Source organism: Zalophus californianus, chromosome 1, assembly GCF_009762305.2.
Source record: "Zalophus californianus isolate mZalCal1 chromosome 1, mZalCal1.pri.v2, whole genome shotgun sequence".
Taxonomy (NCBI): Eukaryota; Metazoa; Chordata; class Mammalia; order Carnivora; family Otariidae; genus Zalophus; species Zalophus californianus.
This window is the reverse complement of record NC_045595.1, coordinates 37131009-37155445: the sequence shown is the minus strand read 5'-3', so window position 1 is coordinate 37155445 and position 24437 is coordinate 37131009. Positions and strand designations below refer to the sequence as shown.

General features: G+C 39.9%; 1 protein-coding gene across 13 annotated transcripts in view; it reads right to left on the bottom strand.

Annotated features, from left to right (window-relative positions):
• Positions 1-9153: 9153 nt before the first annotated feature.
• MITF (melanocyte inducing transcription factor) overlaps positions 9154-24437 on the bottom strand; it is a 214701-nt gene continuing 199417 nt past the window's right edge. For 8 of the 13 annotated variants that reach the window (XM_027584999.1, XM_027584998.1, XM_027585000.1 and 5 more), the window contains 3 exons: positions 21896-21971; positions 18375-18522; positions 12326-12727 (listed from right to left, as the gene is read on the bottom strand). In XM_027584999.1, coding sequence (XP_027440800.1) covers positions 12326-12727; positions 18375-18522; positions 21896-21971 — 626 coding nt within the window. Of the gene's footprint in view, positions 12728-18374; positions 18523-21895; positions 21972-24437 lie in introns of all 13 variants that reach the window. The other 5 variants (XM_027584997.1, XM_035728636.1, XM_035728637.1 and 2 more) reach the window with 2 other exon arrangements.

Sequence of the window (24437 nt, the reverse complement as noted above, 5' to 3'; positions counted from 1 at the left end):
AAATTTGCTGAATGTCAGTCCACGGCAGGCACAGATGCTTTGATATGTACTGACTCAGTGAGCCCCACACTGTGCGATGTAAGGAATATCATTTACTGACGTTTTACACACAAGGAAAAAGAGGCAAACAGAGGTTAGGTATCTTGCCCCAAGTGACAAGGCTCCAAGTGGAGGACAGTGTATTCAAACCCAGTCTGTCTCCAGCATCCATGATCTTAACCATGCTAGAGAGCCTGGTATATGGGCCAGAATTTGTGTGGGTCGTGGAGAAAAATCTGCAAACCTAGAGAAGGTTCTATTAGCACTTTTGATTTATAAGAAAAACAACTACTGTCCTTTTTCCTCAAGAAACTCTATTGAAAAGATAAGAAAATCCAAGTTCGACATCTTAAACCGTTTCAATCACTAAGACCAAATGCAGGTTGGGCTTTATAGCCACTAGGATATGCTGGCTAATAAATGCTTTTTTATGGAGAAAAGACAACTCTGGCTTCAAAGAAAACACTGTGGTATAAACACAACTGGAGAGAAAATAACAACTACCGTCGAGTGTGGCAAGACATGTATTTTACATTTTCTCTCAGCCTTCACCTCAGCCCTCTGCAATAGGCACTTTTAGCCCCATCATCTAGACAAGGAAACTGAGACTCAGAAAGCTGAAAGTATGTGTCCAAGAATGTATCACATACCCCATAGCCTTATAAAAGGGTGAGAAATAATGCATTTCTAGCCCTCTTTTCTTGCAGTGAATCACAGCCCACAGACAACGCGTTCGTACGAGTTTCAACGCCTCTTCTATGATTGTCAATTTTGTGCATGCGTGTGTGTGTGTGTGTGTGTGTGTGTGTCTAACACTCTATGCTCAGCAGTTCCTCATCTCAAACCGGATGTGATTAAAGTTCAGCTGACAACCAATCCAGCCTTTTGTAACAATCCCCATAAACAGATAAAATCTGCCTGTGGGTTTTGCTAACCGAGGTAAGATTACATTTGCCAAGTTTGTTTTGCTTCTTGCTATTACAAAAGAGCAACTCCATCTCATGAGCTTCATTTTGGAAATACACAAAATCCTTAGATAGCTTTTAAATTCTATTCAATGATTCTCATCTAAGCTACAAAGGGGAATTTAATTTGTTTTTTGCTTAAGTAGGAAAAAAAAGAGAGAGAGAGAGAAACTCATTGATTTAGATGATTTGAGTAGGAAGGCCAGGAGGAGAGGGTGAAAATCCTGATGTCATTGAAGAAAAGGATGAAGAAGAAGGAAAAACAGGAGGACATGGAAGAGAAGGAGAGAACATGTCTTCCTTTGAACTGTAGAGCATACAGTATATAGTATCTGTGAGTGTATGATCTCAAAATATAGACTTGAAATAAGTTTCTATCTTGTCCACATAGCAGTCCAGAGGCTGGTGGGGCAGCTCTGCCATAGTCATCAGGGCATCTACTCCTTCCAAGGAATGGAGGGCTACTCACATCTGATTAACCAGAATGAAATAGCCTGGTCCCACCGAGTCGCAAGGACGGCTGGAAAGAAAGGAAGCCAGCAGTGTGGCTAGGAGCTGAGCTAAAGTTCAGAACATTATATTACTAAAAGGAAGAAGAGACAACAGATATTGAGGGACAATGATCAGTTTATGCCATAGTCCAGGGGTCGGGAAACTATGGCCCAAATCTGGCCCACTACCTGTTCTCGAATAGCCTGTAAGCTAAGATGGCTTTTACAGATGACTATTTACAATGAATCTGATGCTAAAGAACACTAACTTTGAATCCCAATTAAGCAAAATGTTACTTCCTCCCAAAAAGGGATTTCATTCTTCCCATGAGTAAAACTGTGTTGCAAAAATTATACTTGATTATCATTATTTATACTTTGAAACTCATTCATGTAAAATCCATGGAAATTTGTTTTTTCCCTTCTCATTCACGTACCAATATCATATCCTTGATTTTTCCTGTTGGCCCACAAAGCCTGTGGCATTTACTACCTGGTTCCTTAGAGAAGAATTCGCTGACCACTGTCATCGTCTGAGCTGAACTAATTTAGTGAAACTCTTGCAAAGTGTGGAGAGAAGAACGGCCTGTGAGAGGTGTAGGAACCCAGAAGCCCGTGAGGCCAAGGAGTCTGGCCTGGGTTTCTAATCACAGTAAAATGTCTTTAACCAAGTCACAAACTGGCAACTTCTGTTAGCTAAAGCCCACTGGGAGACAGGAAAGTAGGAGAAAACAGTCTCTGCACAGCCACAGTGAAAGCCTGAAAGCTGATGCACTGCACGTAAGAATGCCCTGATCTTCATCCGTGATGCATCTCCCCCATACAAGACGTAATTCTGTTAACTGTCAATGACTTGACTGGGTTAGCCGTTCTCCCAAACCCACGGTAGGGCTGCAGCAACACCCTGGAAGGGGCTGGGGAGGAAAGAGAACAGGGTAAGAGCACTGTCTCTAGGGCCCTTAATTCGGGGTCCACAACCCCCATTCTAGCTCTGAAGCCCCCAAGGACACTGCCGTCTTACAGCTCAGTGAAATAAGGACCTTACAGATGACCCTGTGCCATCAAGCTCAGGTAAAATTATCTTCATGATATTCTGTCTCAAAAGGCAAGGAATAATACACTTGAGAAAGTCTATCATCAAAATAGAGAAGAGAAAATTTGGACCATTCAAAGATACAAGTTACATTATTTAATTCATATGGAACTTGTACTCTCCCAAGAACTCACGGGAATAGGCTGTGAAGATGTCCTTGTAAACGTATTTCTATAATAAACATATATTCATCTGCTATTTCTTAGCAAACACATTCTTTCAACCTAGTACTTTTTCCCAATCTTATTTATGTTTCATGTTATTTAAAAAGAAAAGGCTGCATACTTATTGATAATAAATTGTCAGTACGTTTCCACCGATCATCGCAAATATGATTATTTTATATACAAGTGACAGGAAACCAGTTCATTGGTTTAAGGAAAGGAGATGGAGGGGAAGGTGGAGAAAGATTGGGAGGGGGAGGAAGAGAAGAATAAACAGGCTCTGAAGGAAATAAACAAGATGGCATACTGAAAAAATACAAATAGAACTTTCTTTCTGAAAGGTGGTCAGTGCCCTCTTCTCTGAGGAGGTAAAATTTAACCTGAGCCCTAAATGATAAAGAGTCCAGTGGTGGAAGAGCAAGAGGTAGGCACCCACAGACGGAAAGGACAAGTGAACAAGGGCCATAGTTGGACCGCCTTCCCAGCTTTCAGGGCTGCCCCTTTCCCCTCCAGATGGACAGAGGCCACTCTGGCTCAATGGGTGGAAACATGATGAGGCACGACCTATCAGTCTGTTCCATGCCCCTGGCAACACAGATGGGTCCCGGAATAAGCACACTGGCCAATCTGGGCCAAGGAGACTCTGGGAGGAGAGAAACACCTCTTCCAGGCTGGTTGATAAACTGCAAGGGTGTGTTTGGGGCCATGAGTCATTCTGCTGCCTCACCAGGAGAGCCTGCATGAGAATGAGGCCAACAGAGAGGAGACCCGAGGTGAGTAGGAGACAGGAAACCATTCATGACCTTGTTGTTTGAGGATGGGAGGTCACCATGCTGGGGAGTTTCATCCATGGAGTTTTTTTGTTATGTGACCAGCAAATCTCCCTTTCCAGTTTGAGCCAGATGGGAGTTTGGTTATCTGCCATGAGCAAGTGAACACACCCTGACAGCTCAGGGGGCTTTGGAAATGATGGAAGTAAGAGTTCTTGTGTACTGAGAGGAACTTGTGCTTCGTGAGTCCTCTCGACATCTTACTGAAGGACTCGGGTCTTAGGATCTCCATGTGGGGGCGGGGGTGAGAGCTGGAGAATTGTTTGTGGAAAACTAGCCACGAGTGATGAGGAGAGAGATACAACTCTAGGCATTGAATACCTTCTTCCCCTCCCTTCCCACCATCCTGCCATTAAGGTAGAGGACAGAAAAATCCCAAATTGATACACGTGGGAGGAGCAAGAGTCTGGCAAAGGGACAGCTTGCCCAAACCTCTCGAGATCTACAAGAATGAGTACTTGTGGTTTTGTCTGCCCAGAATCTCCTCCCCATTTTAGGCTCAGCCATCACTCCTTGCAGTCCGGGTGAATTAACCCCACCTTCCTTTCCCTTGGTCCACACGGTTTCGGTGCGGCTGAGGGAACCTAGGGGAGTGGACCATGTGACCCAGACCTGGCCAATCGGCGAGTGCCATCTTCCTGCCCTGGTGCTCTTACTCAGGGGGCCTGACCAGAACGCATACAGGGACTTGACGATAGACACTGGGAAGGAAGCATCGGCTTTCAGCTGGACTGTGGGGTCCACGTGGAGAAGATTCACCTGCAAAGAGGAGCACAGAATCAAGAAAATGAGAGACAGGCAGACTGAATGCCTTTGCGTCCTTAACAATTCAGACGCACGTGAAGTTACATTTACCAATTCAACTTTGTGGTCATGTAAACCAACGCATTCCTCCGTCCCACCGGAGCCAAGGTCGTCAGCTCACCATTTATTTCCAAACTGTGGGGGCTTGAAAAAAACATATCGTAAAAAAGGTGTCGAATGAAAGAAATCTCTGATCTCGTTTGTAAGGAATAGAAAGATGTGCTAATGTGTTTTCCCTCAGACTTTGTAATATGGCTATTTCAATTCTCAAACAATCTTAATACTATAATATACCTGATCCATGACAATTAACGTGGCTTTTGTGGCTTGGCCTACAACCAATTAACTGAACTTCAGAGGTATCACCTGTTAGGATTTGCCTGCATTAAAAAAAAAGAAATCATTGAGGGGCACCTGGCTGGCTCAGTCAGTGGAGCCTGCGGCTCTTGATCTTAGGATTGTGAGTTCGAGCCCCACATTGGGTGTGGAGATTACTTAAAAATAAAATCTTAGGGGCGCCTGGGTGGCTCAGTCGGTTGGGCATCTGCCTTCGGCTTGGGTCATGATCCCAGGGTCCTGGGATCAAGTTCCACATCGGGCTCTTTGCTCATCGGGGAGTCTGCTTCTCCCTCTCCCTCTGCCTGCCACTCTGCCTACTTGTGCTCTCTGTCAAATAAATAAATAAATAAAATCTTTTAAAAAAAATAAAATCTAAAAAAAAAAGAAATCATTGAGAAGACTATGTAAATTCTGAATACCATACTATTCTTCCTAACTCCCTTCCACCAAAAATCACTGAGCAGGACCCAAAGTGATAAACCCCTTGTACTGCAGGTGAGACCTCCCCCGTTCCTCCTACACATCGGGTATTTGTATTTCAAGGGCTGGGAGACATGCAATATAAAGGACTACTTTTTACCAGTCATAGAAGAGGCACATTGAACGTGAGCCTAAGAGAATTTCTATTTCCATTAAAAATGATAACATAAATTACTTTTTAAATTCAGGAATAATAATATTTAAATAGCAATAGTTTCCTTAACCAGAATTTTATATTTGCAGAATCCAAACCTTAGCAAATCTGCTTATTCAGGAAGAATTCTTTAGTGACAATGGTTTCTACCCATTGAATAATAAATAAATGTAAGCATACTTACCTTAGGAATGAAAGAAGTTATTTTATCAGTTCTATATAATTTCTGTAAAATCTCTGGAATTTCCCAAACTATGTTCTTTGGAACCATGAACAAGTATTTTACACACACACATACACACAAAATCCTGTGGTCAAATAAGATTGTGAAGCATTAAATACATTTCTCAATCCTGAAGACTCTCAGTGCATATTGCCATATTTGAGAATGTGAGAAGTCTCACAGTACAGATACCTGTTCAAATATGTTTAAGTTCCTTAAAATGAAATACGGTGTTTTGCTTCCTATCCCAACCTCCAAACCCCAATTCCCCAAAGCAACTTTTGGAACAGCTTGTGGAACTAGTTCCATAAAGCAAAGTTTGGGAAACACTAGTTGAGTGGTTTCTATCTACACAGATTTTGCTGTCTGAATAATATGGAAGACATTTTGAGTGACAATTGCACCCATTTGGATTTAACTTCAACTGACTCCATAATTAGAAATTTAAAATGCAAATTTTTCAAAAGCAAACTGCCTTTACCATTTAGAAATGTTGCTGAGACTTACTTGGATTTGCGTACAGTTATATTACTTTCCAGTATATCTGGTATAGGTAATAGGCTCCAAAGATCTATAAATATTGAACACAAATAAGATTAGCCATGTCTAAATTTTATTTATAAACAAGGGCTTGACAATTTTAATATGGCAAATTTGCTCTGCTTTTTTTTCTTTCTTTTCTTTCTCTTTTTTTTTTTTTTTTTTTGGTACATGCCTCTTGGGAAAACTGGGAATGGAATGGAAGCTTTTTCATTTATATTCCGCACAAGATGTATATTATGGATTCATGTTAGTATGGGTGAGGACATGAAGCCATTGCTATTGAGCCTCAGATGTGGCAGCAAAGAATTAAGAGATCATCACCATCTCTCACTAAATATAATGAAATCTAACTTTACAACACTCCTCTTAAATGAACTTGCCTCATGCTACTTGGCTATGCATTAAATCTTGGCATACACAAAAAATAAAAACAGGGTAGTTCTAAAGGTTCATTTATGTTGGCTGGATTATGAAGATTAACTCCTCAGATGGTGTTCCGAGGAAGTCATCAAATGTAAGTATAACTGAAAATAAAAACCTGAAAACCATTTAAATATTGATAGGAAAGTGAACAGACAGGATATAATCAAGACATCACTCTTTAGATATATAACATCATTGTATACCATAAAGGATCAAAAAGTTTAATTCTCTAGGGAATATAATGGAGATTTCAACTTCAGTAAAGCACATTTCCTGGGAATAATATAGCATAGTTATTCTCATGGTAGAGGCACCCATGCAGATTATACACATTTAATACAATTTAAATCTTAGGTCATTTGTGCTGATGATGTTTTTAAAAGGTGTTAAATTGGGTTTATTATTCTCTAAAATATTCTTACCCCAGGTCCTAGATACAGTGCGGTCCTCTTCTCGAAAGTACCCTGTGGCTTCTGTCACCTTGCCAGTTCACACGAATATTAGCTCTGTGCTAAAATGCAGCGTTTCTCAAACAGTGCATGCCACGGTTGATACACACAATGTTTTCAGGTAGTCCAGAGAGTGGGCTCCATTTTATTAATGGAGGGGATTATGATCATAAAATCACAGCTACCATTTACTGAGCATTTACTATGTGCTGTCAAACAATAATTCTAGTCTGTTCACTTGAGTGGACTTCACAAGACCACCACGTGGTAGCCGCTGTTATGATCACCAAAGAACAGAAAGGAAAATGAGGCAATGAGAGGCTAAGTAACTTGCTCAAAATCACATAGCTGGAAATGGGCAGAGACAAGATAGAAATTCAGGAGATCTAGCTGCCAGTCCAGGTTTTGTCACTTCATGGATAGATTTATCTGTTAAGTGGGTTCACTTAATACAAAATTTAATAAATCTAAGTCTGTGAATATGAAATAAGGTCACACGAGCTGTAGGCAAATGTGTGATGTTCACGTAACAGTGCTCTAACACATAGGGTGTGTGTGTGTGTGTGTGTGTGTGTGTGTGTGTGTGTGTTTCTTTTGGCAGGGGGAAGCTAGTGATTAAGGATATTTAGGGGGGCGCCTGGCTGGCTCTGTCAGTACAGCTTGCAACTCTTGATCTCCAGGTTTTAGGTTCAAGCCCTATGTTAGGTGTGAAGATCGCTTAAAAAAAAAGAAAGGAAGGATGGAAGGAAGGAAGGAAGGGAAAATAGGAAGGAAGGAAGAAAGGAAGGAAGGAAGAAAAGGAAGGAAGGAAGAAAGGAAGGAAGGAAGAAAAGGAAGGAAGGAAGGAAGGAAAGGAAGGAAGGAAAAAAAATAGGAAGGAAGAAAGGAAGAAAAGGAAGGAAGGAAGAAAAGGGAGGCAGAAGGAAGGAAGGAAGGAAGGAAGAAAAGGAAGAAAGGAGGGAAGGAAGGAGGGAAGGAAAGGAAAGGAAGGAAGAAAAGGAAGAGAGGAAGGAAGGAAGGAAGGAGGGAAGGAAAAAAAGGAAAAAAAGGAGGAAAGGAAAGGAAAGGAAAGGAAAGGAAAGGAAAGGAAAGGAAAGGAAAGGAAAGGAAAGGAAAGGAAAGGAAAGGAAAGGAAAGGAAAGGAAAGGAAAGGAAAGGAAAGGAAAGGAAAGGAAAGGAAAGGAAAGGAAAGGAAAGGAAAGGGAAGGGAAGGAAAGGAAAGGATCCTTAGAGATTGTGAAGTGAATGTGAAGAAGCAAATGCCAGGTCAGGGTTACGGTTCAGCTGCAGACCTCCTGAGATGAAGAACTCCAACCTTCAGCTTACCTGCTTTCAAGGTTGCCCAGAAAACTTCTTGTTGAGATAGGAAATCTTCCTACTTTTACACGTTTTTAAAGCATCACATAATCACATTTCTATGGGAAATATAAATAATTCAAATAACTCTGAAAAAGAAAGGGCTTGATTATTGTATATTACAATTTAAGAAAAAAAATCAAATTTAACAAAAAGCTAACAATCAGATCTGAAGCGTTACAGGAAGTTTCTTGCTCATTTTCTCCAGAGGTTAAACCAGAATATTTTTTAAAGAGGGCAGAAGTTTAAGGTCTAGCTAGGGAATAAAGACATGTTTTTGTCTGACACTTCCCAAGTCAAATCCAACATTTATCAAATGATTCTTAAGTGCTGTATTTAAAAAAAATACAGCCAGGAGCTGGCAACCTGGGTATATTAAGCTTTCATTATTGTAAATTTGTATTTTAAAAACCCAATGTCTTTTTCGTAAATATGCAAGGGCTTCCCTGACAATTTCTCTTCTTGTAAAGCCACCTCTCACTAAAACATGTTAAATAAAACTCCTATATCTAAAATGAATTCTTGGCATCTGGGAGTTTAAAATCTCCCCCAAATTCAGAAGGGGGTTAAAAAGCTGTATAATTATAGTTCATCTGAGTGCAAGTCATAATCAAAAATGTTGAAAACCAAAAAGTAATATCTTAGAGTGGCATTTAAAACCAAAAAAAAGTACTTACTGGCATTTTAAAATTTTTCCTCCAATTTGTTATTCGTTAAATCAGAAGAAAATGTGTGCTACCATTCTGGATAAGGCAAACAATATTCAAAACTGTCATTAACTAAAAACAACTGGCCACCACTATGTGAAAAACCAAATGCTTTAATGAGGCTATCAAGAACAACAGTTCAATTATTTCATTGGATACATTAATATCGATCCATAATATACAGTGCTATGGACCATACAGAAATTATTGCTGCATCCAACAGCAGGTGACTATATTATTAACATTACAGTACCAAGCGTCCGCAAGAGACAGTCATTTGTCATTTTTTTTCAAGAAATAGGGTTTTTTTAATATACTGTTATCAACACCAACTTTTCCCCAGTGCATTTTTAAAAAATATTAATAAGTGCATTCCTTTGTGCTTTATTTTATATCTCTTAACTTCCTATGTATTTTATTTGTTCTTATTGCTTTATTATTTAAAAACAACCAGAAAGAACTTTGTCATCCTATGTATGACCAGGTTGGTTGTAGGATTTTTGGCAAAGTCAAAAGGTTTGGTATTTCCATTGCCTTACCCGGAGGCAGGTGGACAAGTTTGGCATTTTGGTCACTCCATATGGAGGCCCAACCCCGAGTCACAAGTCTGCTCTCAGGGATGGGGGGAGTGGTGTGGATCGTTCTCTCGTTGTTCATAGACGACGACCCCAAACCACCGCTTCTTGGCTTAACTAGTCCCTAAAACAAATCCACACTCGATTTGGCAAAAAAGAAAGAAATAAAACCACCCCCGAAGCTGCAGCATTCTCCTGGGCTTCCTCACCCGTCACTCCCAGAAATTGTCTCTTAAGAAGGGGATGGGGAAGCAGGCGACAGTGAGCTCAGGAGTTGCGAAAGTCAGGACAGTGGTACGAGATGCCATGCTTCCTCTCAACAGAGCTTTCTGTAAGGTCACTTAGCCCTGGCCATATTCCCTGGGCCAGAAGCTAGTCACCTTGCTCCATTTTTAAGAACCCTCACCATCAGCTAAAGAAAACAAGCATCATACCGTCGCGATCTTTGACTTCTGTACCCAGCTCCCCTCCCCCCATATAAATATGAAGAGAAAAATAGACAATGCTATGATTGTATCAATGAACACTATGGTACAGTTAGCTGTTCATGCAGATTTGCATCACTATTCTAGGAAAAGAGCTATACAATTAAGGGGACTGAAAGAATGGGAATTAATTTTCCCTACCCCCTTTGGTAATAAAGCTATAAAACTGATAGCATCATCAATGTTTCCAAGGATTCTCATTGCCCAACGTGCATGGGAAATATGCAGTTGATTATTTTCACGGAAGCCATCCATTCATACATCTGACAATCACACCCTCTCTTTGAACCCTCCAATACCCATCCACCAATTCATATTTGACATTTAAACTCATTTTCTTTTTTTTTTAAAAAAACCCTCCTGAATAAGGTTTCCTGATGAAAGAAGTTGGCACTCCGTCACTAAAATATATTTAATATGAAAAATATCTGAAGGAAAATTGGAAGCTCTTATATTGTCTACATAGGCACCATGCTCCATGTTCCTCTTGACTATAGATACCATCTTGAAACTGTCTCCTATATTACGGTTCAGTCAGTGCTAGTCCAAAAAAGACTACTGCTATATTTAAGGCACTTCATTCTGAATGGATATGCTTTATGCCACTTGCTATTCAATTGTAGGCTGCTACTGAGAAATTCCATTCAACAGCCTGGCTCTTAACACCATATGTCAGCTGTATAAAACACGTAGGCCAGATAGATTACATGTAACACTACTGTTGTTGCAAGGGACTACACAAGTAGATAATGCACTGAAACTAACTTACAACTTTGCTGCTTGTTAAAACACGGTTATCAAGTAACAGTAATTTGCCAATACAGTATTTCTCTCCTTCCAAACATTCAGCAAGTTTGCTGAAATAAACCCCAATTTAAGTGACCATAATGGGCATATTAACACTACGGTTATCAGTCTCCAAGAATATTGCTACTTTTATATCACTAAAAATAAATATGTAAGTTTATTTTCTCTAGAAAGCCAGTTTTAACCTATTAATACTACACCTTAAATGTGTGGAAAAAACAGTTCCGAGTGAGACTGTAATATACAAAATATTTGCAAAGCTCTCTTTAAACACAAGACCTTGCATAAAAGTTTTCTTTCACGTGTGTACAAAGAATGCAGAAAACCACCAGTGAGTTGTAAAAATATTGAAAACTTGCCATTTTAAGATGCATATTCTTACAAATTAATACAAACATACTGAAAAGAATGATGATAATAAAGAATCTGTACAAATCAAATGAACAGTAAAACATAATTTAAAAATAAAAATAGGAAAGCCAATTAGAAATGTGCCCAGTTTGGTTTTATCAAAAGTGAAATTGAAGAGAGAAAGAAAAAAAAAAGACAACTTGCAGTGCTCCTCAATATTTTACTTTGAGAGGACACTCATTTCCTTTTCAAAATAAAATATATCTTATGGAAAATTGAATCACACTCATTGATGAGGAAAACTGTAACAGAGCAAAGAGTGAAGGACAGCAAGATTAGAGCCCATGTTTCAGAGCCTAGGTCTCTAACCCTTCAATTTCACTTGCACCTAAGTAAGGGAACAGTTACATTTTCTAACCAGACAATCCTCATGAAATTGGGTGCACTTTTTTTTTTCTTTTACAGAATAGTGTATTGCCTTAAATAGTTTGCAGTAGAAAAACCTAAATGCTATTAGAACGGTACTGGATCTTTAATGTAGTACCAATGAATCAATACATTTACAAAATAAAAAAAAACGTTAGTGTGGATTTCTTCCTTTCTTTCCTCAATCTCTTTCTCTCTGCCTTTTTTTTTTTTTTTAATTTTTGGTTGCTCTACATTCTTTCGATTAAACTTTACATTTAATTTCCAAAGATGTCACAGGCATAAAGATCTCAAACCAAGTTTCCCCTGAATAAAAATGGACAGAAACTTCTCTGACGCAGAATCCTCTTGCTCAGAAAGCTGAAGTCCAGGGTGAATTCAGTTCGCAGATACTGTACACTCATTGTACAATACCTCGGAGGCATCTGTAGTTGTAAAATAGAATATACAAGTCTGTTTCACAAAATTCTAAAAATAAAATATATCCTGGGCTATTGATAAAGCATGAAAAAAACTTTCATATTAAAGGAAAATTATCAAGAAACCCCCTTCGGGTAAATTATGAAACCTATGAATCAAGAAAGGAAGCAGTTCCTGAAAGCGCAGGGCAGGGAGGGCCCGCTAACAAGCGTGCTCGGCTTCTTCCATGCTCATGCTGCTCCTTCGGCTGCTCGTTTTGGAAGCTCCAGGGGACACTGACGAAAGCAGTGGGTCAGTTACGCCCACGGGAGAAAGCGTGTCATCCATCAGGATGTCTTCCAGTTTGGATCCCATTTTCGTGGGGACGCCGTAGGCTTGGTTACTCTCGGTCCCGGCTCCAAGGTTGTTGTTGAAGGTGATGGTGCCATCTGTGAGGTCGAGCGTCGTCGTACAAGGTAGGTCTGCATGATGCTGAAGGAGGTCTTGGTTGCAGTTCTCGAGAGTGGGTTCTTGCTTGATGATCCGATTCACCAAATCGGGGGAGCAGAGGCCCGTGGATGGAATGAGTGAAAGTCCGTGAGCTCGAGCCTGCATTTCAAGTTCCTAAAATGAAAGTAAAAAAAATCAGATGTTTCAAGAGGGGGAGTACAGAGGACTTTAGGGTAGTCCAAGTACTGTATGTGATACTATAATGGGGGATACATGTCATTATGTATTTGTTCAAACTCACTGGATGTACAACACCAAAGGTGAACTCTAAGGTCACGTAGAGACTTTGGGTGATGATGTTGTGTGGTGTAGGTACATCAGCTGTAGCAAATGTACCACTGTGGTGGGGGATGTGGCTAGCAGTGGAGGCTATACCTGTGGGAGAGCAAGGAGCATATGGGGAGTCTCTCTATACCTTCTTCTCAATTTTGCTGTGAACCTAAAATTTCTCTAAAAAGTAAAGTATGAGGGGTGCCTGGGTGGCTCAGCCAGTTAAGCGTCTGCCTTCGGCTTAGGTCATGATCTCAGCATCCTGGGATCCAGCCCCATGTGGGGCTCTCTGCTCAGCAGGGAGTCTGTTTCTCCCTCTCCCTCTGTGCTCACTCTCTCTCTCTCTCTCTCTCAAATAAAGAAATAAAATCTTTTTTAAAAAAGTAAAGGATTAAAAATTAGACACTTGGAGGAAAAAATAAATTATGAAAATAATCTTTTTATTTTTGCTCTTTTCAATTAATAAATGCTATTTCTTAAAATAGAGTATAGGAACCATCAGTAGTGTATGATGTGAGTTTTAGGTTCTACACGGATTTCATTAGGTATTAAATACAGAGACAGTCTCTCCCAGATGTTCATATTTCTGAAGATAAATTTTAAAAACACAGAAATAAAAATAAATATAAAAATAAAATTTCAAAATGTAAGCTGATTAAAGGAAAGTGTTCAGTAAATAATGCAATTCTGGGGTCCCTAAACTGTGTGCACATATCAAGGGGTGTGCTGCAGGGAACTCTCAGGGCACTGTGACATTTTCAGATATCTGGGGAAATAGCACACTACTCTGAGAACTACCAAATTCAAGACGGTTCACAGTCTCAGCATTAAACTGTGCGACATGCTTCTCCATCATGTATCATTGCGAAGCTGGGTCTTTGGTGGTTGCTGTGATAAAAAGTAAGAATTGCATGAAAACCAGCCCGGGATGAGAAATGAGGGTGGCACTATCCAACCAGATTCCGTGGCTGGAGAAGCTGTGCAGTGTGCAACAGACACACACATCCCATTAGTAGGTATTGCAGTTATTAAAAAATAAAATAAAAATGCTTTTTTCCTTTCGGCTTATATGTTTTATATTTTCAAGTGGCGACTAAGTTGTTAGGACCTAAATATTCAGTAAGTTGCTTGGACCTAACAAAGAAATGGTAGGTATTGCTTTGGCCGAGGGCAGAGTGAAACAGTTACGAAGGGTATCATGACCTAATAAAGTCTGGGTGGGAATGGTGAAACTTGTAGAAGTCGTACAGAAGGAACTTAAGTTTGAGAAGTGTCACTTAACTCATCTTACCACGGCCAAGGGAAGTATGGTGTTTGGTTGGTTTCTGTTTTTTTTATTTCCAAAAGAAAGTTCTTATAGGGAGGATGAATAATTCCTTTCTACGCTTCTTCACATCCTTCATATAATGGGCTGAATTGAAAAATTTATTATGTTCCAGGGTCATGAGATCAAGCCCCACGTCAGGCTCCCCGCTCAGTGCCCTGCTTGAGAGCCTCTCTCTGCCCCTCTCCCCACTTGTGCTCACTCTCTCTCTCCCCCTCTCTTCTCTCTTTCTCAAATAAATCTTAAAAAAAAAAGAAAAATTTGTACAAGTCCTAACTCCCAGCACCTCAGAATGTGACTATGTTTAGAGATGCTGTTTTTTAAAGAAGTAATTAAGTTCAATGAGTTCATTTGGGTGGGCCCTAATCCAGCCTCCAATAGGACGGATGTCCTTAGAAGAAGAAGAGATTAGCATATGATCTCACTGATATGTGGACTTTAAGAAACAAGGCAGATGATCATAGGGGACAAGAGGAAAAAATGAAACAAGATGAAACCAGAGAGGGAGACAAACCATAAGAGACTCTTAATCTCAGGAGACAAACTGAGGGTCGCTGGAGGGGAGTGGGGGTGCCGGGATGGGGTGGCTGGGTGATGGACATCGGGGAGGGCACGTGATGTAGTAAGTGCTGCGTATTGTATAAGACTGCTGAATCACCGACCTGTACCCCTGAAACACACAGTAGCTCATATGTTAATTAACTAAATTTAAATTAAAAAAAGAAAAGAAGAGATTAGAACACGGACACACCTAGGTAAGACCATGGGAAAACACAAAGAAGAGGCAGCCTTCGGGCGCCTGGGTGGCTCAGATGGTTAAGCGTCTGCCTTCGGCTCAGGTCATGATCCCAGAGTCCTGGGATCAAGTCCCGCATCAGGCTCCCTGCTCTGCGGGGAGCCTGCTTCTCCCTCTGCCTCTCTCTCTCTCTCTCTCTGTCTGACTCTCATGAATAAATAAATAAAACATTAAAAAAAAAAAAAGAAAAAAAAGAAGAGGCAGCCTTCGAGAGAAGTACAGAAAAACCAATCCTGCCCCCACCCTGACCTTGGATTTCCAGCCTTCGGAACTGCGAGAAGATGCAGCTCTGGTGTTTCAGGCTCCAGACCAGTGGTATTTATTAGAGCGGCCTGAGCAGACTAATGCACTTCCCAAGTGTCACAGCCTCCCCGGGTTCCTCGTTTCAAAATGCCTTCCAAGTGCGCTCTTTCCACTCTCCCTGAGTATCCCTGGATCCCTCCTAAAATGAAGCCAAATGACTCTCAATGAGCGTTCTGCTTCTATGTGCCAAGACGGTCCTTTCTATGCTTGTCATAATTTAATAAGGACAGAATATAAATTTGATGCAAGTCACGGTGCCTCAGGAAGAGGGAAAAGTAGCCTCCCACGTGATCCAGCCACTCAACCTATGCCCACAAGCCTAGAAATGCATGTTCCTGAAAAGTCATGTTCAGTGTGCAGTAGAGATCATTCTCTGGACGCATGACACGTCAGAGACGGGAGCCTGAGATGTCACACAAGTATGTACATGTTCCTTTGCTCGATCTCCAGAAACACAAGTCTCTTCAGGTATCATTTTAAAGCCTTGGGCTGTTTAATAAAATTACGGTTCCAATGATATTAAGGCTTCATGCTCTTTCTTCTGTGAAAATTTCTGCATGCATCACTTGGAGCGAAAATGAAAGGAAGCCCTTAGGCCCAAGCTTAAAACATGCACTATTGTAAATCAACACCAACATGCTAATAAGAACAGCTCCTCCACACATGTAGTTTGTCTTAAAAAGGAAAAAAAAAGTTGGATGAAAAGAGGCAAACATCTTACTCTGATCTCTTATTGTTTAATTAAAAATGTTTATCAGCTGATTAAAGCATTACTTAGATTTCTAAACAATGTGCTAAGTCTCATCTGGAGAACTCAGGCTCATCGTATGGCAGAGCCTCCCTAATTACCAATGTCTTCCATGATATGCAAAAGTTCTACAGGCTGCCCCACACTGTCACCGGAAGAAACCCACGACATCCTCACTGTGGCATTTCCGATCCACGTTTTTCACAATACTCATATTCCACATGAAGAGACGTGTTTGGATGCTGAAAACAAGACTTAGCTTCTCTTTCAAAAGAGTTCCTATGTTTTAACATTTGTATAAGGAAATAATGCATTAGTATAAGCTGCTTTTATAAATGGGTATGTCACATTCAAGAGAAAAGGACCTATGGCTACTTACTGAAGAGATCATATGAACATAAAACAAACAACAAAAAACAAAAAAAGATTTTAAAAAAGGGACTTTCAAATGACATGCAACCTCTGCTTCACTATGGACATTCGAAAATGCACCCCCTAGGGGAGAATCGTCATCTGCCCCCCTGCTGAAGATCACTGCCTGCAATGGGAGAAGTGAAACTGAGCGATGTCGACAGTGTTCTGGGGCACTCAAAAGATCAGAGATCATTATTATAAATGAATGACTCTGTTAAAGAGGTTCGGTGTCCAGGACACACACCACCAGATCAAACACGCTGCTGTCTGAAGGGTCAGGCTTTGCTTGCCACAAAGAGTTGCCCTGGAAACCTGAAAAAATGGCTTTTGCGGTCCATCTACTCAAGAAGGTACTCCGTTGGCTCTTACTGGTGGACTGTGTTCAAGGTCAGCAAGTAAATGAAAATTACTCTTGCCAATTCCTTTGGTCAGCAGCAGAGATTCCATTTTTCTTTGTCTTCTTCAAGACAGTTTCAGAGGAAGTTACGTATTTACTCTCAGCCGGAGAGCCTGAGCACCTACGAGGAGTACCAGGAGCTGATACTACAGAAGGACTGCCCCATCTCACACTTCACACTGGTATGTATACTCGATACATAGAACAACAGATGAATTCCACATATTAGAATTAGTATTTCTCCCTCTAAGAATAAATAGTGTGAGTTAAAGATATATACATACATATGATATAATTTCACTAACTGTAACTATTTCCACAATTTTTATCTTGAGGATAAGATCTTCTGGATGTCTCCAAGTTCCCTATAAACATGGGCTTTGACCATGGGCTACATGCCCCCACCAAATACTAAGGCATCTTGGAATTTAACAACTTCGATCAATTCTCACTATTGGAGGTAATCATTGCTACTGATGGAATGTTTGCGTTCCCATCCCACCCCTGCCAAAATTCATATGTTGAAATCTAATCGCCAAAGTGATGTATTTGGAGGTAGGGCTTTGGATGGTGATTAGGTCATGAGGGTGGAGTCCTCATGAATGGGATTCATGCCCTTATAAAAGAAACAGCACAAACCCCCCCTCCCCTGCTGCCATGGTGAAGACCCAGACACACTACCCCTTGTCCATGAAACAGGAAGCAGACTCTTACCAGACACTGAATCTACCTGCACCTTGATCTTGGACTTCCTAGTCTCCAGAGCTCTGAGAAATAATGTTTGTTGTGTAAGCCACCCAGTCTGTGGTATTTCGTTACAGCAGTCCAAATGCACTAAGACAGTTATGATCTATAAAGTTGCTCTGAACTCCGAATTAGTAAATACCAAACGATTGCTTCTAGAGGAAATACAGAGTTAGGTTTCTATGAGTGTCTTAGTCACATTTTCGTTAACCGATCGACATATAACCTTGTTTTATGTTCAAAGGCACCTTAATATATAACGTTGATTCATTAACATTGAACTCACAGCCAACAGCACTGCAACTCACCTACAAAGGAAACTTATCTCCGTAAGACACCTTACAGCCTTTTCATGCTTAGGAACACCAGACAACTTCAGTAACACTCTTAGGGGCCATTTTAAACAGCAAAATTCACCCATATAACCCAGAGAAATGTGAAAAGCCTAAGGACCATGAAAAGGATGCTTATTTATAGTGTGAGCTGAAACAAGACAACAGGTCACTGCCTTGTTCAATCTTAACTCAGATTAGCCACTCTGCACATGTCCATGAAGGACCATGAGAGTGCCAAGAATGTTGATCTTGGGGTTACGGTGAATTTTTATGAGTAGCAAATTCACAAACAGGGAATCCATAAATAACGAGTAGCTACTGTATTAGGACCGTGTAAAAATCAAGTCCCCCATGGCTCATTATATCCCCTTTTCCTCCCACCTCCAAGTCAGGGACATATTGCAAACCATTCACAACACATGCCCCATACCTGTATTCTGAGCAGTAAATGCCGGTTGGCGTGCTCCAGTTTCTTCTGTCGGTTTTCAAGTTCTTTTGCACGTTGCTGTTCTCGTTGCAACTTTCGGATATAGTCCACAGATGCTTTTAAGATGGTTCCCTTGTTCCAGCGCATGTCTCTGTAGCGAAGAGGAAGAAAACAACCTTTTTCGGGATTTGAGGCACAATGAAAATTCATTATTCAGGGCATGAATAATGCAAATATAATGCAATGATTTCTAAAGATACCGTAATCAATGACACGTTGATGACAGCTACCATTCACTGAGTGCTTCCATGTGCCGGACACTATCCACCCCCTTCTTAGACCTTATTGTACTTGTCCCAGACAAACACCTTGGGAAGGAGGGGTGAGTGCACATGCTGAAACAGATACTATTCAATATGCCCTTGGGTACAGAGTTACTCTAAGGTGGAGTCAGGACTTAAATTTAGTTCTGTTGATTACAAAAATCAATATTCTTAAAAACCATATTAAAGAGTTACAGGTTTCTAGGACTATCAAAGTTAACTCATTCAGACAGGCAGAATAAGCTACAGTTTAAAAAAAAAAATTCCGTGAGATCCTACTACTTGACCATGTGAAGCATAAAAGTGGTATCCTTGGATTTTCTCATGAATATTCCTGGCCAAGTTCTCTAACCTCTCTCTGTGTCCCTGTTTCTTCATCTATAAAATGGTGATACTACACATGTATGAACAGCCTCGCAGGTACGTTACTGAACTCTAAGGAGGCCTCTTAGAGGAATGTGCTATGAAAAGTCCAGAATGCAATTCAAGTAACAGAGCAGGCACTGTGTTAAAGGCTCAACAGAATAATTAGAATGGTTATCTTTAAATAGCATTTACTATGTGCTAGGTATGTCTTAAGGTATTTTACAGATCATTTAATCATAACAACCTCAGTGGCAAGGCACTAATATTGTCCCCATTTTGTAGAGTGGGAAGGAAACAAAGGCACAGAGAGGTGAAGTAATTTGCCCAAGGACACACAGCTAGGAACTGGCAGAGCCAGGAAGCCTAGAGGATATGACTCCAGACTCCATGCACTGAATCATTATTATATCATTCTTCTTATGTGACACAGTCCTCAAAACAACCAGACTAGGAAGGAATATTCTGAACACCCCTGCCTTTTTTAACAGATGAGGAAGATCATGTGTCTTTCCCAAGATCACACATCTAGTAAGGGACTGTTTTGGAATTTGAACCCAGGCAGCCTGAGCTTGGTGCCTTTGAGTTTTTAAATCACTGTAGCTGTAATGTAGTCATGTATATGAGGAAATTAAGAACACCATTAAAATGTAGGTAAAAGTGAGCTGAAAAATTTAGAGCACTCCAGAAAAATAATTAAGAATTAAATTATAATTACATAAGTAGTATTTCTGGGGTACCTTAATCTGAGCTCTTTCATAGACAGTGCTCATGACGACAATGACAGGGACAATGAAAAAAAAAGCAAAAACAACTTCATGTATGAAAACTCTTCTACCCCACAACCTACAGCTGCTCGAGGCAGACCGGAAGTATCAGCCGGGGATGTATGAATGGAGGGTCATTAAAACAAGTCACCAAGTAATTGATCCTCCTATGGATTAGATGAAAACAAAACAGAAGTTCTCTCATGAGAGGCAGACTTACAGACCCCAGAGAATTCGCTGGGGGGGGGGTGGATCCCTGGGGTCTAAGCACCAGAGGGCTACCCAGGGAGGTGTCCTGAGATAGAGGGAGCACCCAGCTGACTTGTTTAAGGTTCAGGGCTAAGATCAAAGTAACAGACCCTTTAGCAGCCAGAGAGAAATGTAACTATAATGAAAGATGCTTTAATGAGGCCAGTAAGTTGAAAAACCCATACTGACATATGTAAGCAGCTACTCAGTTTTTAAGAAGTGACTATTCCAACCAATTATCTTATTAGGTTTTGCTTCCTTATGAGACCCAATCAATCCATTATGCCTTTAGGCTTAAAGGAAGGGTATTCAAACTTTTTTTTTTCCCTTATAATTAGAGAGCAACCCTTTTTTCACACAGAAGTATAAAAAGATCCCCAATATATAAATCAACAAAAGCAGATCTGCTGTAGGGGAGGAGAGCATATGGGGCTAAGACCCTGGTCAGATGGACTGTGTCCCTATAGCAGCCCCAGAGCCTGTTCCAGAAACTGGCATGAAAAAACTCCCCTTAGAGATATAGTCCATTTATCTTAAAACAATGCCTACAATTAAAGATCATTATCAGTTCAGATTATAAACACGTAAGTATTCTAATACAATAGAGAAAGAAGATATGCAAATAGAGGCTTTCACTGCAGCTCCATAATTTCATAATACGTTGCTAAAGAGATTCATATGCTACAGTTTAAAAGAATATGCTAAAAAGTGAAAGCTGATAAAGAACAGGAAAATGGGAATTCAATTTCAACTATCATGCAAGACTGACTATAGGAAATGAAGGTCACAGCCCCTTAGTAGGATAAATTTGTGCTGCAGAACTGAGAATTTGAATGTTTTGAGTTTCAAAATGGCTTTCCTTGAAACGTGGGAAAGGAAAATGTTGACGATGGAAATTGTGCTTGAACATCCATCAAAACCACCTTACAATGGGCAATGATTTTATTTTATTTTGTCACAAATTCCCTGACAATAATGTGAATAGCAAATTTAATAAGCCTTGCATGAATAATGCTTGATTTCATCTTTACATTTTATTAGGTAGCTAAAAGGTCATATTCAAAGGCTAATTTCATCGGATGCCTGTGGGAGCCATTAAAATGTATACATCCTCTAGCCCCTTACTTCAAATGGGCCACTTTCTAATGGATAAAAATTGTGTATTTGTTGTCCTACTTGCTGACATTGTTGGTAGGAAAACTATCTTTACAACTGTTAATCTCTGTCTGAAAGGGGGTGGGAGGTAAGCAGAGACTGGAAATTGAAACCCAATTAGCTGACGTGTACTTAAAAAGAGGATTAAAAATTACTTTTCTCCAGATTGGTAACATACCGAGGGCATGCAAGTTTTCAAAAAAAATTTGTGACCTTTTGTCAGTTGAATATTGTTAAATTCAAAGTCTCTAATACCAGCTCTCAGGACCCATAGATATTGTATGAGTTGTACAGCAAATAGTCAACAAATCTAGTCTAAACAGCTACTAAAATCTCTGCCCTGCGTGAACTGTTAAGAGAATTTTTCTAGCAGCTTGGTGATCACTTGCCAAGGAGGCTCAGATTTCAGAAAGCCACCTTCTCATATCCAAAGCTAACAGGTGATGTCCAGTAACCCTTGAATACAATTCAGTTGATTTCTCTCAAAATTTTAGTTTGATGAGACCAACCAAAAGAAAGGAACAAGAAACATACCAGAAATGGAACCAAAGAGAGAGGGGGTACTTCTTGACTCTAGTTTCTGTAACTGTGCACTTTTTGCAACATATGAATAAACATTAAGGTACCAAAAAATATACGATGCAGATTAACATGGAATTGTACTCACGGATCATTTGACTTGGGAATCAAAGTACCTAGTTCCTTAATGCGGTCATTTATGTTAAATCGTCTTCTTCGTTCAACTTCAAGAAAAGAGCACAGGAAGGGACAATTAGTAACAGCCGCCTCATACACATTTAGTATATCTTGTTAAAGCCATGTGTGCCTTAACTTTGCCGGCTCAAGGCCATATAACCCGAATCTGTATTTCCCCATTGTTATCACGTTTTTGGGACTGAGGTTAAAGCACTTCCAAAAAATGGGCTACCTTTGTACAGAACTTTATCATTTACAAAGTCCCGAGGCTGTAATTTCTCATTGGATCCCATAACACCACTGAAATTGGAGTGAGTATCCTCAATTATAAATGTCAAAACTACTTGGGGGATATTAGGGACTTGACAAGGATACCCAGCAATAAGTGGGAACAGCCAGAACTCAACCCTGAGTGTTCAGATTAGGGGGCAGCCAACTTTTACAGGGCCAGATGATGAGTTACTTTTGGCTTTGAGGGCCAAATGGCAAAATTGAGGATATTATGTAGGTACCTAAATAACAAAAGAGAAAATAGAGTTCCATAGATTTTTTTTTCTTTACTGACAAAATTCAAAATGTGGTAATATTAACTGGATACAATTTTTTTGCAATGCAAGTCTACCAACAAGAAGCACTGGGTGCCAGAATTTGGATTTTATATAACTTCCACCTATCACAGAATATTCTTATGTTTTTTTTTGTGTTTTTTTTTTTAACCATTTAAAAATGTAAAAAACCCAGGGGGCGAAATCAGAGCGGGAGACGAACCATGAGAGACTATGGACTCTGAGAAACAAACTGAGGGTTCTAGAGGGGAGGGGGGTGGGGGATGGGTTAGCCTGGTGATGGGTTATCAAAGAGGGCACGTATTGAATGGAGCCCGGGTGTTATATGCAAACAATGAATCATGGAACGCTACATCAAAAACTAATGATGTGATGTATGGTGATTAACATAATAAAATTTTTTTAAAAAAGGTAAAAAATCTTTTTAGCCTAGAGGCCATACAAAACTCCCTGCTCTAGGCTCTGTCTTGCCCAACAGAAATACAATGCAAGTAATTCCTGTAATTTTAAATTTTCTAGTAGCCACATTGAAAAAGTAAAAAGAAAGATTATTTTTGTATTATTTTGTAAAAAGATTAGATTATTTTTGTAAACCCAGTATGCCTCAAATACCATCACTTCACTGTAATCTGTGTAAGTATTAATAAATTAAATGTTGAACATTCTTTCTTGGTACTAAATTTTTTTAATCCAGCATCTTTTTTATCCTTACAAGCACATCACAATTTGAACTAGCCACATTTCAAGCGCTCAGCAAGCAGCTCTGTTGAGTGGCTAGAGTACAGAGTAACACAAGCCCAGGAGTCAAGTCCAGCTTGTTTAACTACACCATGCATCCTAATGGCATCCCTATTTTATCAATTCAGTTGCGTGGTTAGCTAAATTACCATCTTCTTAGGGGAGGATGAAACAGTAAAGCATATGAGTTAATAAATGTTTCTAATTTACCTACTCTGGCAAATAAATTCCAAATAACTTAAGGTCTAATACATTGGATTAAAGATGTTAATATTTCAATTTAAACATATTATGTCCTGATACATATTTATATTTGACCTACTAATACTCCATACACTTAGGTAAATAATATTATGTGCTACTTTCCCAACACATATTGGTTTTTTTTTTTGTTTGTTTTTTTCTTAGCTGGGTGATCACTTCTATGATTCAATCAGTTACATAAAATACTCCCTTATCATTAAGCTTTTATAAAATAGAAATAGTGATACTCAATGAGTCTAAAGAAGGAATTTTTGGACCTCTGATCTTCTAGCTAAGCTCCTCTAAAACTCTGAAGCATGACATGTTTTCTTACTTTTCCAAGCATATAATAATCATAAAGATTCAAATAGCACTGAAATACATAAGGTGAAGTAAAAGTCCCCTATGATCCAAATATGACCACTGTTAAGTTTCTTATACATCCTTTGGGATGATTTTTCATTCTCCAAACATGCTGCGTACCCAGGGCACGGTTCTTGGGACTCTTCTTGATCTCCACTCACTTAGTGGTGACCTCATTTAGTCTCACAGTTTTCAACACCACATACACACTGATGACCTTCCTAGTTGTATTTCCAGCTCAGACATGTCTCTGGAACCCCCGACTCATATGTCTGACTACTAGATGTTTCCACAGGGAGGTCTAATGAACAGCCCTAATACTCCACACACAATCTCCTGGTTTTCCATGCTCAAATAACTCTACCCACAGGCTTTTCCATCTCATTTAATATAATTCCATCCTTCCAGTTACTTAAGCCAGAACCTTGGAATCAATTCTGCACCTCTCTTCCTCTCATACCGCACATCTGATCCATCATCAAAGTCTGTTGGTTCTACCTTCAAAATATTTCTAGAATCTGTGCACTTCTAACCTCCACTGCTACCTGAGAGAAGCCACCATCCTCTCTCGCCTGGATGACTGCAATGCTCCTAACTGCTATC